Raw genomic sequence first — 15,559 nt, forward strand, 5'->3', positions numbered from 1 at the left:
AATGCTGCCTGACTTGCTGTGCTTGTCCAGCACCACTCTCATCTTGACTCAGAATAAAACCAAGTCTAACTCCTGAGTAATTACGTAATTGACCTTCCCTCACAGTAACTCCCTACTGAATCCACCAACTTCCAACCAACTCTCTTATGACATTCCTGACTTCTCCAATATCCTGACTCTCTGAACACATGAAATGACCTCCACACCCTACCCACTTACCCATTTAATTCACTCACATACAATAAGAAATTATTTAAATGTTCAAGAGCTTTTCAGCACATTGGGAATGAAGACTCGCAGAATACAACAGCTAGTGCCATTAAAAAAAACTGTGGTTTGTCTTGCTTCTGGAAATCCTGCACTATGGAGAAGAATTCCATTAGAAGATGACCACATTGCTGAAGAAACTATTGGCGAGAAATACAGAGTTCCATTCTCAGGTAAAATAGGGGGATCAGAATGGCAATTTAATGGTGATCTTCTCTCCTTGAAAGTATCAGCTTTCAGAAATCCTTCTCAGTAGTACTGTTACCTTGAATGGTTGTTTTCTCCCAAAATTAATTATCTATGTATTATTCCATGTCGATGGCAAGTCATTTAATTAACAATGTGACTCAAATATGCATAATTTTCTCTATAATCTAGCAGCAGAAACTATCTAGTAATGCACAACTCCAAACATATTGAAGGCTTTCAAATACCCAAAGTCCTACATAATATATAAATAAATAAAATCTATGAACATTACTGATAAAGTGCTGACTGACTTTTGATCTAAAATGGATTACAGAGTTGTCAACAAACTAAAATTCGCTCATACCAGACATTGATGAAGTTACCTGTACACTACAGTTCCAGTGACATAAGACTCCTCTCTTCTCAGTCTGGCCAAGATAGCTCCTCCTTCGAGCTGCAGTCTCACCAACCTTGCATCTTCCAGAACATTCTTCATTAAGTGCTTATATTGTTGCAAAAGAGCACTTGCTTCCTGGAATTAGGAATAAATTATAAATCACCAGCAACATAGAAAATAGGAGCAGGAGTATACCATTCAGCCCTTCAGACCTGCTCTACAAATCGATGTCATAGTTGATCACCAACTCAGTATGTTCCTATTTTTTCCCATCTCTCGGTCCCTTTAGCCCCAAGAACTGAATCTAAAACCTTTTTAAAATACTCAACGTGTTGAATTCAACCACTTTCCATGGTAGAGAATTCCACGGGTTCACCACTCTCAAGGTGATTAAATTTCATATCAGTCCTAAATGCCTACCCTGATTCCTTAAACTCTGATGCCTGGTTCTAGACTCCCCAGTTATCAGGATCATCTTTTCTACATTTTTCCTGTCTAGTCCTGTTGGAATTTTATAAGTTTTTATGAGATCATCCTTATTCTTCTAAATTCCAATGAAGACAGTCCTAACCAACCGAGTCTCTCTTTATAAATTAGTCCTGCCTTTCCAGAAATCAGTCTGGTAAATGTTCTTTGCACTCCCTCCATAGCCAGAAGATTCTTCTTCCTATAAGGTGATCAAACTGCACATAATACTCCATGTGTCGTGCACCAATTGCAGCAAGGCACCCTACTCTTGTACTCAAATCCTCTTGCTATGAAGGTTAACATAGCATTTGTCTTCTACAACCTTGTTGCACCTGGTAACTTACTTTCAGCAACTGGACATCCAAGTCTCATTGCACCTACCCTTTTCCACATTATTATCCGACAGACAATAATTTGCTTTTCTGTTTTTAATATCAAAGTAGATAATCTCACATTTATTTATAATTCCACTTTTTTTAAAAAGGTAGAGAGAAAGCCAATAATTATGGACCAGTTTGCCTGATATCAGGAGGAAATGTGAGAATTCATTATATGAGATTTATTAGAAGAATACTTGGAAAACAGTGAAAGGATCAAACAGCGTTAACATAGATTTATGAAACAGAAATCACGCTTGACAATTCTTCTGGGATTTTTTAAGAACTTAACTAGTAGAATTGACATAGGCGAGCCAGCGGAAGTTGTTTATTTGGACTTTCAACAAGCTTTCAATAAGATATGCTTAAAAGATTAGCATGGAAAGCACACAGGATTGGGGGTAATGTACTAACATGGATAGAGAACGCGTTGGCAGACAGATAACAAAATATGAAAAAAAAAGGGTTTTTTCAAATGGCAGGCAGTGATGAGTTGGGTGCTACAGAGATCAGTGCTAAAACCCCAGCCATTTGCATTATATATAAGAATTTAGATGAGGAGACTAAATGTAACATCTCCAAATTTGCAGACAACACACAGCAAGATGGGAGGGTGAACTGTGGGCAGGATGCAGAGATGCTTCAGCATGATTTGGACAAGGTGCGTGAGTGGAGACGAGTAGCAGAGCTTTGGATCAAGTTCTATATGGAATGCAGTGTGGGAGATCAGCTAGGGGTGCATTAAAATAGTTACGTCTAGAGCTAACAAAACCATGATTGAAGATTTCAGTCGCGAATGAACTGAAGTAGGGATGAGAAACCAAAAGAACTGCAGATGCTGAAAATCAGAAACAAAAACAGAAATTGCTGGAAAAACTCTGCTGAAAGAAAAATTCTTCAGAAGGAGGGTTGTTGGATCCAAAATGTTAACTCTGATTTCTCTCCACAAATGGTGCCAGACCTGCTGAGATTTTCCAGCCATTTCTGTGTTTATGTTGAAGTTGGGATGAACTTGAGCAAAATTACAAAGTTGGAGCTGGATATCTTAGTGATATTGTGGACATGTGATCAAAAGTTTATCTTGGGGCCAAATGCGTCAGAAATTGCAAACAAACTAGTTAAGTCACAGACAACTGGCACAAAAAAAGGTGGCATTCATAGCTAGGAAATGAAAGTTTGAAGTGAGAACAGAAGATAGTGGCTTCAGTCTCCTCCAGTGGGTCCACCTCGGTCCTCATTCTATTTCTCAACTGTAGGCCGTTCCAAAAGCACAGCATTAGTTTTCCAACGTACACTGACACTCTGCTCTAACTCATAAACACTTCTTTCTCAAATCTTTCCCCGTAAGTATGAGACTGCTGATTTAATATGCTGTACTGGATGAATAACAACTCCTAATCACCTGAGTCATGCTAAACTCTGTTCTCTGTATTCTTACTTGCCATAAGTTCCATTCATCTATTACCCCATGTTTGCTGACCTACATTGGCTGCTGGTTGAGCAAATGCCTTGACTTTTAAAGTGTCATCTTTGTTTTCAATTCCCTCAGTGACATCACCCTTCCCTATCTCTGTAATGTCCTCTAGCCCCATGACCTTGTGATATATGTTTATTATTCATTCATGAGATGAGGGCGTCGCTGGTTAGGGCAGCATTTAACTGCCCTCTGGGTATTAGGGATGGGCTTTGAGAGTCAATCACATTACTGTGGATCTAGAGGCACATATAGGCAAGACATGTCCCTCAAGGACTTTAAGTAAACTATATGATTTGGTTCTGGTGGAATCTGGATTTTTAAAAATTGAATTCAAATTCCATCATCTGCCATGGTCAAATTTGAACCTGGGTCCACAAACATTAGCTCTGGATTAACAGTCAAGATTAGAGTGGTGCTGGAAAAGCACACAGGTCAGGCAGCATCCGAGGAGCGGGGAAATCGATGTTTCGGGCAAAAGCCCTTCTTCAGAAATCCAGCCTCTGGATTAACAGTCCAGCAATAATACCATTAGGCCACTGCCATCCCAAATATGCATGCACCTAACTCAGATCTATGCATCTCCAATTTTAATTACCCTATACCTTCAGCTGGACAGATCCCGAACTCTGTAATTTCCTCTGTAGAGCTTTTTGATTCTCAATGTCTCTTTTCTCATTTAAAACACTCCTTCAAGCTTTCCTCTTTAACAAAGCTACTGGCCATCTACCCTAATATTGCTGCACATTGCTGTATAACACTCATGATGTTTTATATATGTTGTTGTTTATAAGAATGCAATTATAATGGAGCATCAAAGGTAGGAACCCCAATTAAACGGATGATGTAGGTGTGTTATTTGAAGTGGAGTTAAGGACAATTGCCCTGTTTAATTATGTGGGACAGCATTCTACAGCTCTTGACAGTACTCAGCATAATGCATTGATTTATTTTGCATGCTTCAGAGACAGTGGAATGAAATCCAGAAAGACAAAATTGGTCCTAAAGAAAATATCCAAGAATAGGATGACCGACTGATATTTACACTGAATGGATAGGCATGATATATATGTTACAAATTGTTTGCTTACATTCAGTTACAATCGAAGTTGTGCAATCCAAAATATTCTGACACCTGGACTGTTTTTGCATTCTCATTTTATATTTTCTTTCTGCAACAAGCCATAAATAGTTTTAATTTATCCCAATATGTATTCTTTTCATCTTCACGCCAGCTATATAGTATCCTAAAATGTTAAGGTGTTAAGGTTTTCGATGTTAAGGTGATACAGATCTTTTATTATCTGTGGGAATCCATCTTTTACCTCATTTACAAAGCATTGCAAGTCAATTTTAAGCATCCCTCAAGAACCTTTGCATTGTCTAATCTGAATGAAAAATCTGTGAGGGCAGCAAATGTGTTTTGTGTCATATCCCAGTTCCTGTCTGTCAAAAGAAACTATACTCTGATATAAGATGCTTCGTTATGCCTCTATTATTATAAAACCACCTCAGGTAGAGGGGATTTGAAAGATATCATGATGGCAATTAGCTAGTTACTACGTCACTAAAATGTAATTTCAGCTGTGTTCTTTCTATCAAGTTCATTTGATAAGTGAAAGTAGGAATCTATGAATTTGCTTTGGATTTAATGCACGTGAGTATTATTGTTTTAGTTAACAAATCTATTGTTTGAGAGAATTGAAATATTCAATTGACTAAATATGAATAGAGATAACTGTAGAAATCAAAAAGAGGGTTTTTTATGACTTTGCCATTATGTCAGAAGTCTGTCGACTTAGAGGATTTTCATTCACAATAGTTAGTTATTCCTATGTTAAAATTTCTACCTATATGTGAATTTTCTTTCATTTATTCAGAGGATACAGGCTGTGATAATTCAAGAAGTCCAAGTGGAAAGGAATATCATTGATTGTTGAACACAAAAATACAACCACCACCCATTGCTTACACAGGCTCATCGTAGCTGGGACGAAAATTTCTACAGATACATTCCTGGGTATGGTTTTTCTTAATTTGCCTATTTTCCTAATTAACCTGTTGAGAGATTTTATTACACACTTCTGGAGCAGGTGGGACTTGAACCTGGGCCTCTTGGTCCAGGGATAGGGACACTGCTACTGTGACCCAAAACAGCCCTAAGGTGTGCTTTATAAAGGGCTCAGGTGAGGAGTTCCCACTGGGTAGGCCATTTCCTTTTACCATGGGAACTTAGACTCTATAACCTGCACGAGGAGATTTAATTAATGATTCCCCATGGGTCTTGTAGGAAAGTTATCACACAGGCATTGCTAGCTAGGACAGCGTTTGTGACAATCCCGAACTGTCCTTGACAAAGTGGTGGTGAGCTACCTTCTTGCTGGAGTCTGCCGTCAATAGTGTGCAAGTACATCCTCAATGCTGTTAGGACGGAGTTCCAGGATTTTCATCTAGTGACATGGAAAGACTCAGGTGGTATAGTTCCAAATTTGGATTGTATGTGACTTGCAGAGGGTATTTCCATGTGGTAATGTTCCCATCCTCCACCTCCTATTTGACAGAAGCTGCTGTCAAAGGAGGCTGTGTGGGATGCTGCAGTGAACCTTACAGATTATACATGTTGCTGGCAGTCAATAGTAGACGTTGAAGATAGTGGATGTGATGCCAAACAAATAGATTGCTTTGACCTGGACAGCCTCAAGTTTCTTAATTTGCAAACATTCTGTAACATACTCCCTAACATAACAATCTAGCAATTACCTCAGCTGTTTCTGGTAGTTTACTTGATTTCAGGCTCTCTATATTGTCCTGGAGGAAATTCTTTGCCGCTTTACATCCCTGTATAAGCTGCTCTTGTTTCTGCAGGAACAAAGAAATCGGCTGAACAGAATTTGAAATATATTATTTCAATCTGATACTATTGTGGTAAAGGAAAAACTAAATGCAGACTAACTCCAGATTGTGTTGAAGAGAAGCAAAAATAGTAAGTTTGACAAGATATCTAAAATCTAGTGTAAGCAAATGCGTGTTATTTTTGATATTGTTACTAATACAATTTGCTATTATGTTGTTTCTCCATTAACAACATAAAAGTAATGGTTTACATAAAACAAAGATATTTCTGTAAGTGGAATTGCTCTTCAGATTAAATATTTAATAACAATCAAGAAGAAAACAATGACAGTGAGGGTTTGACTAGGGGACACAGCACTATACAGGTCGTTTTGCTATATTTGTCATTGTGAATTGGCTATAACACGATTGACGGATTGTGGATGTTGTTTGGATAACGCAAACTTTCAGCTGAACAGGTATAATGATTTTCTATTAGTGATCTTCTACAAAGCAATTTTCTATAACGGTTTTCTACAGCACAAATTTCTATAGTGTGATGTTGCGGAGGAACACAACTGTCGCGTTATAGCAGAACAACCTGTAGATGTATAAGACATGAGGAGCAAGAGTCCAATGGAAATAGGGGTAAGTGGCTCAGTAGTGAGGGGTGCAGACATAACTCTGGAATGGTATTTAACCTCCCTGGGGCAGGGTCAGGGACATCACCGAACAGCTGAAGGACATCCTGAAATGGGAGGATGATAAGTGAGAGGTACGTACAGATTGGGATGAATGATATAGGTAGAATGGGAGATGAGGTTTTGCATCAAGAATTCAGGAAGCTAGGCAGTAGAATAAAAAGCAAGTCCTCTAAGATTGCAATATCTGGATTACACCTGGTGCTAAATGCTAGTATGTACATGATTAGGAGAATATAGCAGATAAATGTATGGCTCAGGAATTAGTGCTGTGGGAAGGGTTTTAGATTCCTCAATCACTAGAACCATTTTGGTGGAAGGTGAGGCTGTGTAAGTGAAACAATCTGTTTTTGAACTAGAATGGGACCAAAATCTTTGCAGATAGGTTTGTTGTTGCTGTTGGGAGGAGTTAGACCATAAGAGATGGGAATAAGCAGTTTAGCCTCTCAAGCCTGCTCTGCTATTCAATAGGACCATAAGTGATTTGACATTCCTCAAGTCCACTTCCCCAACGCTTTCTAGTTTAAAAAAGTTACGCAGAGGTAGGGGAAACAGAGCATTAGTTTAATATGAACACAGCATAATATAGTAAAGCAATGAGGACAGAGGCAACTCAGCCACGTTGCAATTTAGGGGAGTAAGACAAGGCAGGATAGCCTCTACTTCAATGCTTGACATATTGTAGGCAAGTCTGATGACTTATCACACAGGCTTGACATGTGGAATTGTGATATTGCTGTCATCACAGAGGCATGGTTAAGGGAGGGGAAGGACTGATGACTCAAATATTCTGGGGTATACAATCCTCAGGTATGACAAGAAGGGTGTAAGAGGTGTTGCATTTAAGGGGACGGTTACTACGGGTAAGGAGGGACGATATCTCAGTTGTCAAATGAGGTTTTGTATATAAAACTTAGAAATAAGAGAGGCAGTAATATTGCTGGGAGTGTATTATAGGTTAGCACACAATCAAGCACTAGAGGATGTGCAATAATAGGGTAATTATAGTAAGAGACTTCAACTTCCAACTATTAACTGGAATAGTCATAGTGCAAAGAATTTAGAAGGGGTGGATTTCTTGAAATGTAGCTAGGAGAATTTGTTATGTCAATATGCAGAAGGACCAACAAGAGGCACGAAAACGGACAGGTAATCAAGGTATCAGTGCAGGACCATTTCAGTAATAGGGAGTACAACATAGTACAATTTATGGAAAAGGAGAGATGGTCTACAAAAAAGGTTTCTGGATTAGTGGAAGATATACTTTATTAAAATAAGGCAGGATCAGTCCAAAGTTGACTGGAAAAGCTACTTGCGGGAAAATCTACAGCAGAACTGTGGGAATGGGAGATGTTTCGAAAAGGAAATGGGATAAGTACATGTCCAGCATGTTCCTGTAAGTATGTCAGAAAGGAGCAACAAGACCAGAGGAACATATTATCGAGGAATATTCAGGACTGGATAAGAAGGCTGCTTTTAGTGGGTGTAAAGGGAGCAAATCAGTGGATGTCCTAGTGTAGTATAGAAGGGGGACCTTAAGAAAGCAATTAGGACAGCAAAATGAGAGCATGTAAAAAACTAGCAGGTAAAACTAGGAAGATAGTCTGTACGCATATTAAGGGGTAAAAGATAACCAGGGAGAATAGGGCCCTTAGGGATGAGGGAGGCAATCTGTGTGCAGAGCCAGTAGGATTTAAAGTGAGTACTTCACTGCTGTCTTCACTTGGGAGTAATAGAACGTAGTAGAGAATACATACAGGGGCTATGAGGTTCTTGAGCAAATTGACATAACGACTGAGGAGGCATTTCGTAAACTTAAAAGTAGACCAGACCAAATGAATCATCTCCCAGGTTGCTATGGGAGATAAGGGAAGAAACTACAGGGGCTCTTATAAGGGCAGGGAGGTTATATTGCAGCTATACAAAACCTTGCTTAGGTCACAGGTGGAGTACTGTGAGCAGTTCTGGTTGTCACACTATAGGAAGGATGTGATTGCAGTGCAGGGGGTACAGAGATTCACCAGGACGTTGCCTGGGCTGGTACATTTTAGCTATGAAGAGAGGTTGGATAGGGTCAAGTTGTTTTCTTTAGAGAAGAGAAGGCTACGGGGTGGGGGGACATGATAGATATGTATATGATTATGAGGGATATGGATAGGGTGGACTGAATGCAGCTATTCCCTTTAGTTGAAGAGTCAATAACACAAGGGCATGATTTTTAAGGTGAAGGGTAAGTGATAAAAGGTATTTGAGGAAAATATTTTTCACCCTGGAGGTATGGGAATCTGGAATCACTATCCAAGAAGGTAGTAGTGGAGTGAATCCTCACGACCTTTAAAATTCATGTGGATGAGCACTTGAAATGTCATAACATTCAAGACTATGAGCCAAGTGTTGGAAAGCAGGATTAGTGTCGACAGGTTGCCATAGACAAAGGGCCTCTTCTGTGCTGTATGACTCTAAGCTGTTAAACAAAAAGGAAAAATGGGTATTGGAGAGATGGTTGCTGGTAAAAAAAAGATGTATTTAAACCATGATAGTACAGTTTTCCATTGAGTTGCTAAAAATATCATTTGGAACTCTGGGCTAAACTAAGGTCTACATCAATACTTACAGAAGGTCTGTCTCACTGAAATATTTGAAAGCGATGGTTGTAAAAAAAATCCAAAATTGCACAAAACAGTACATCACAAAAATGAACAAACAGCAGGCATATGGTTTCCACTTGGGTCTTGGTTCCTTCTACTTTTTGACATTATGCCTTCTTTTCAAATTTGGCTCATAACAGCTGGGTGTGAAAAACAATGATATAGTTCAATTCCTCCATCACTCACCATACGAAAGCACATCCAGTTACTATGACTATAGGGGAGAGTTCCATCAAATTCTGGTGGCAGTTGATGGCTTTCCACATATTTATGCAGTGACTTCAATGAGGTAAGAAGTTCAAACTATACAAAAGGAAAGATCAAGAGTTCACTCAAAATTCAAAAGCGGACACAAAGAGTGAAAAATGTGAATAAAAATCACCAAAAACACTGTCAAAATTAAATCTAGAAGCTGTCGAGAAAAGATATTATTCAAGTAATCACATGAATAACATTAGAAATCTTATGTCTATGATGATTTGATGTTGGACTGGGGTGTACAAAGTTAAAAATGACACAACACCAGGTTATAGTCCAACAGGTTTGTCTGAAGCACTAGCTTTTGGAGCGCTGCTCCTTCATTAGGTGGTTGTGGAGTATAAGATCATAAGACACAGAATTTATAGCAAAAGTTTACAGTGGGATGCAAATGAAATTATACATTGAAAAAGATCTGGATTGTTTAAGTCTCTCATCTTTTAGAATTACCATTTTGGTTTCAGTTCTTTCATATGTAAATCCCAGAACTTTTTTTAAAGTTACATTCTCAAGTGAACTTTAACAATAATAGCTCAGGGCACCTCACATTTTCAATGCTTTATCTGAGGTTGAGAGAGTGGAGAGTGTCAAGTTCCTCGGATGGACAATAACTGACAATCTGCCTTGGACTTCCCATACAGATACAACAATCAAGAGGCACAACAATGCCTCTTCTTTCTGAGATGGCTCAGGAAATTTGGCATGTCTATAAGGACCCTCATCCAACTTCTACAGATGCATCACTGAAAGCATAATGACAGGGTGCATAATGGCCTGGTATGGTACTGCTTCACCCAGAATCATAAGAAACTACAGAAGGCGGGGTGCACAGCCCAAACCAGCATGGAAGCCAACCTTCAACCCAAAGACTCCATTTACACGGCTCATTGCCACGGAAAGGTGCCAACACAATCAAGGACTCATTGCACCCTGGTAATGATCTCTTCCATCAAGCAGAAGATTCAGAAGCCTGAACATGCGCACCAGCAGGTTCAGGAACAGCTTCTTCCCAGCCATTATTAGACTGATGAATGGACTCTCTAGCCTCAAATAATGCTGATCATGCTAATGTTGATCTTACCTAGTGCACAGCCTGTGCAATGTAACATGTATGCCTCTGTCTAAGTCTTCGTGATCTGTACATCCTTACTTATTATGATCTGTCTGTACTGCTCGTAAATAAAGCTTTTCACTGTAATTTGATAACATGACAATAAATCAATCAATCAAACAGTATAGTGAGACCTTGTAATTTTAAAAATAAATTGGTGTTTTAAAGGTTTGAACTAATTATAAGTTTCTTGAATCTGAAGAAACACTGTTCCATATTACCTAGTGATGTTTGATTTGGAAGATGTACCCATAGGGAAGAAGTTTAGATTCAGAAAAGCCATGCAGCCAGACACTGAGAAAACAGAATTGACCAGATCATACTGTGGTCTTTTTTTGAAAAGGATTGAAATAAAGTCATCTGTGGGATATCGTGCCATCAATCTTGTCAGGAACAAAGCTAAAGAAGGTTCCTCGGGTGTATGCCATTTGGGTGAGAACCATCTGCAGGGACTATGAACAATATATGGCTCCGAGTATATATGAATCAAGTACCAGATCAACTGAGAGGGAAGGTAATTGACCTTTTCTGCCAGGAACGGAGTTAAAGACATTGGAACTATGCCTATTGACAAGAAAACATAAGACATCTCCCATTCAAAATGAAAATGAGGGAAACCCATTTCTCTTACAGGTTTCGCCTTTGGAACTCACTTTTCCACAGAGAGCAGAGAAGGCTAGGTCATTGAATATTTTTAAGACAGTGGTAGGTAGATGTATCAGATATTGACAGGAAGGTAAAGTGAGTTCATATCCAGAACAGCTATGATTAGCCAGGCACAAGGGTCTAGGTATCCTACTTCTATGCCCAATTCATTAATTTGTACAGTGCTTTTTTTCATTTTGTAGAGAGTTACCTGGCTTCAGCTCAATATTCCCTATTATGAATGATAACTTTCTGCATGGAAAATCACAGGAAGACTTACCTTTGTGAAGCAGTTTAAAGTTCTTATACACCTAACTGCCATGTATTCAGTGCTTCAATGATTCTCAAAAGGACTTTTCTTTGTAATCAGTGTCAGTTTAACCCATAAAAGATCTTACATAAGTTACTTTAAAAATAACAAATTATACTTTAAAGTTGACAAAAAATTGGAAGGATCATCAGTGAGTATACTCAAGTGAACCTTTTATAGAGGGTTAAAATAAGTATGTTGCTCTGATTCCTCAACCAACATAAAGAATAGAAGAGATGAATGTACACAAACCATGAAAAAGTTCAAACTTCTGTACCACGTTTCATCACCAATGCATAAAATTAGAACTCCTGGACTAAACAGACCAAGCCAAAGTAAAGGTCATTTTGCTGTATCTGCATTCAGCAGATTCAGACAACATTCAACAATAATTAGCAACAAATCTAATCAAGACGTTAGGATGACCTTCTATAAAAGCAACAGTTTTTTTTATCATCTATACCTCAGGAAAAGTTTATAATGTCTGATGCCTCATGTGATTTACAAATTGAAGTATTACACAATTTTCAAATATAGAACATCTGCAGATAATGCAGGGTTTTACATTAGGAAGGGAATATTAGTAAGCAAGAAGAAGCTAGAGTAATTGATATCAGTCCAAAATCTGAGATTTTTTTTATCTTATTGCTCTAGTTTTGATTACTTAGGCCTGTTTATTGTATACAAATTAAGCATGATCAGTCTCTATCAGTCATAGAATCATAGTGCCCTACAGAATGGAGACAGGCCCTTCAGCCCAAACTGGACCCTGCCGACCAAAATGTCCATCCATGCTAACTCCATTTCCCTGCACTTGGCCCATTCTTCTTCTAAACCTTTCCGAGCCATATATTTCTTTGTGGCATGAATCATTGTGTTAACTACCACAAGATAATGTACACCAATCCCATTCAGTGTGTTCTGGGATAAGGATCAAAGAGTGATTACATGACTAGAAAACGTTACGCAGGTAGATATCCAAGTAAAAGATGAGAATTTAAAATTTTCAGCACTGAGAGCGTAGAGATTATTGCAGATCAGTGGGTGACAGCCAAGTAGGATAAGATGAGAACAAAGATGGCTGGACAAACTGTACAAAATGTGGAGGACGGAAGGCTGTCGAAGGGATCATCCAAATCCAGAAAAGCAAGTGCCAAAGGCATCAATGGAAGCCTAATATGTATACAAGCTTAGACAAGTGATCCTACTGTTATGCCATCCCACTGGCAAGGTTTCTCAATTTGTTAGACGCGATTCATAATCATTAAGTTCTCAGGAGAGGAAAAATATACTAGCTCTCCTTTATAAACTCACCTCTTCAGCTGGTTACAATAGAAGTTAATTTAAAAATGGACCCCTACCTTTCACCTTGGCCCAAATTACCTTATGTTTTAAAAGATGCAAATTTAGCCATGCTTTCTTGAATTAACAAAAAGATTATGAATTGCCAAGTGTAAAAAGAATTACAAAAGCAACACACAGATCAGAAATGAGGCGAATCCAGTAAGGTAAAAGTTTTCAAAATTAAGGATCTGTCTCTAAAGTGTTCACAAAAATGGACAGTTGAACATTGAGGCCATTGCAGTGGACTTAACTCGTACCTGAATAGATAATGACTGAATTACAGCAATCAGGAGGAGAGGGAGTCCTTTTGTTTCCCTAATCAACTTTTGTTTCGATTAATAGTTAGCTGAGAGTACTCAGAGTGAGAGAATTCCTTTACCTTCAACATAGGGATGTCTATGGGATAATTCTACAACTGTGACCTTCAAAGCAAGCTATTGCTCAAAGCTTTATCTATACTTAGATATTTTAATCCATTTTATCCTCTAATTCATTCCTGTAGAGTGGAAACTAGCTTTATAATCCTTATCCTGGAAAATAAAACACAATGGTCTGCAGTTTGCAATAAGCCACAGAGGGGTCATAAGCTGCTTGTTATCTTTATAGTGACAGGAGATCAGTCTAGTCTGTTTTAACTCCACTTTTACTTTTTTAAGGGTTGATATCTGAAGTTCCTTCCTAATCTTTATATATGTTATAACATTTCAAGACAGCCATATCTTTACAGCTAAAAACAATTGTGGATGTACAAGCCCTTATCTAATAAAATGTATTTTGAAATTATAAGTTTAAAATGTCCATTGTACTTTGGGATTTTGATCATGGTTATAACACCATAATAGGTTAGCTTGCAGTTGAATTGGATATCAAGATTGCCTGGGGATAAATGGAAAACTGAGGTTGCAAACCATATTGTGGGCATCAGAGGAAAGATGTTGGAGAAAGAAGGCACAGTTGATCATTTCAGGGGTTGCAGAGAGCTCAAAAAGGGATAATCTACTACATATATGGTTCCAGTGAATGTTATTCATGATTTTAGTTGTGACTATTTTGCTGCTGAGTGGCAGAAGACAGGGCAATTCAGACAGAACCACAATGAGGGATGGGATTCAGTCCAAAACCTTTGAAAATATACAAGGCCCCTTAATTATATCAATTTTGAAAGCTTCATAATAGAAGGGATAATGCTTGTCGCTCACCTTCCATAGCCTGAATGGAAGAGTATACTTGTGTACATTGTATACGTGTATACCTCAGTGTCATCCTTACAGTCAAGGCATGTCAAACAGATGTATCAAATATTGAACAGACAATTTTCTAACATTCAACATGTACCTGCATCGAAGATGGTTTCTCAAATCGGAATGTAAGTTCCCTTTCAGCGAGCAGCAAAACAGTATGGATAGCATTTGGAATTTTTGCCTGTTTAGAAATATGAAATATAGTCAATGTGATGCTGTAAGCATTTACAGTTTCTCACAACATTTGGGAGTTGAGGCTATTCCAATAGAAAGCATTTTATATAACTAATGTTAACTGCCTTTTTGGAATATCAAATAAATATCCATTAATACAGAAGTCGTGATGTTCAAATACTGGAATCTTGTACATCGTGAAGAGTTACTTTAAACTTCATCTATTTTTTCCATAAATAGCATATACAACCATAAACCAATCATATTCAGTTCAAGAGGCACTGCAGTTACATAATTTTCAGCAATTATACTATCAATTTTAATTAATGAGAAATCAAACTAAACTCTAAGTATGTATAATGTAAGCAATGAAAAACTAAAACATGAACTCAGTATCTGGTACAGCATACAGCATATTAAACCTGACAGTGATTTTCAAGGAAGACAACAATAAATGAAACTCAACTGTTTCTTTCCTTATTATGTTAACGTGGGCATGGAGGATCTTCTGAGAGACATCAAACTTAGTATTCAACAAACAAAGAAGCTAGTAATTCAGTAAATATTTAACTTTCTGACATTGATAAGAATGCTGAGTGATGTGGTATGGAACCAAGTGAATCAGAAAGTTTTTCCAAGTAATTATTCAAGAGGGATCTGGAATGGGAGCACAGAAATATTTTCTCTCATGAACTCAAGTAAATGAAGATCAATTTTGGTACATGCGGCACTGATAATAGTTAAGTCAGTATAAAAAGGACTGACAAACTGAGAACACTCGTGTTCAAATAATGTGGTATCAAATCTCAATATCAGGGAGTTAACATAATTATTGTACTAAATACAAATTTCTAAAGCATAGGTTCACCTTGCCAAAATCTATCATAATTAAGTTCTAAATGTATTTTAAATTCTACATGTACTTACCTTTTGACATCTTAGTTTGATTTATTGTCACATGTTCTGAGATACAGTGAAAAGTATTGTTTTGCATGCTAACCAGAAAAATCGTAACTTACATATGTACATCAAGGTAATAAGACAGAGTATAGAATATAATGTTGCAGTTACAGAAAAGATGCAGAAAAAGATCAACTCTAATATATGGGAGGGCTGTTCATAA

The 15,559-nt window shown here is 37.9% G+C and overlaps 1 protein-coding gene across 1 annotated transcript in view; it reads right to left on the minus strand.

The window, feature by feature from the left end:
• LOC132824083 (puratrophin-1-like) overlaps positions 1 to 15,559 on the minus strand; it is a 146,835-nt gene that overhangs the window by 100,526 nt on the left and 30,750 nt on the right. The window contains exons 5-8 of the mRNA XM_060838353.1: positions 14,357 to 14,443; positions 9,540 to 9,656; positions 5,933 to 6,031; positions 840 to 988 (exon numbers count right to left, since the gene is read on the minus strand). Coding sequence (XP_060694336.1) covers positions 840 to 988; positions 5,933 to 6,031; positions 9,540 to 9,656; positions 14,357 to 14,443 — 452 coding nt within the window. The remainder of the gene's footprint in view (positions 1 to 839; positions 989 to 5,932; positions 6,032 to 9,539; positions 9,657 to 14,356; positions 14,444 to 15,559) is intronic.

This window comes from Hemiscyllium ocellatum, chromosome 17, assembly GCF_020745735.1.
Source record: "Hemiscyllium ocellatum isolate sHemOce1 chromosome 17, sHemOce1.pat.X.cur, whole genome shotgun sequence".
In the NCBI taxonomy this organism is placed as follows: Eukaryota; Metazoa; Chordata; class Chondrichthyes; order Orectolobiformes; family Hemiscylliidae; genus Hemiscyllium; species Hemiscyllium ocellatum.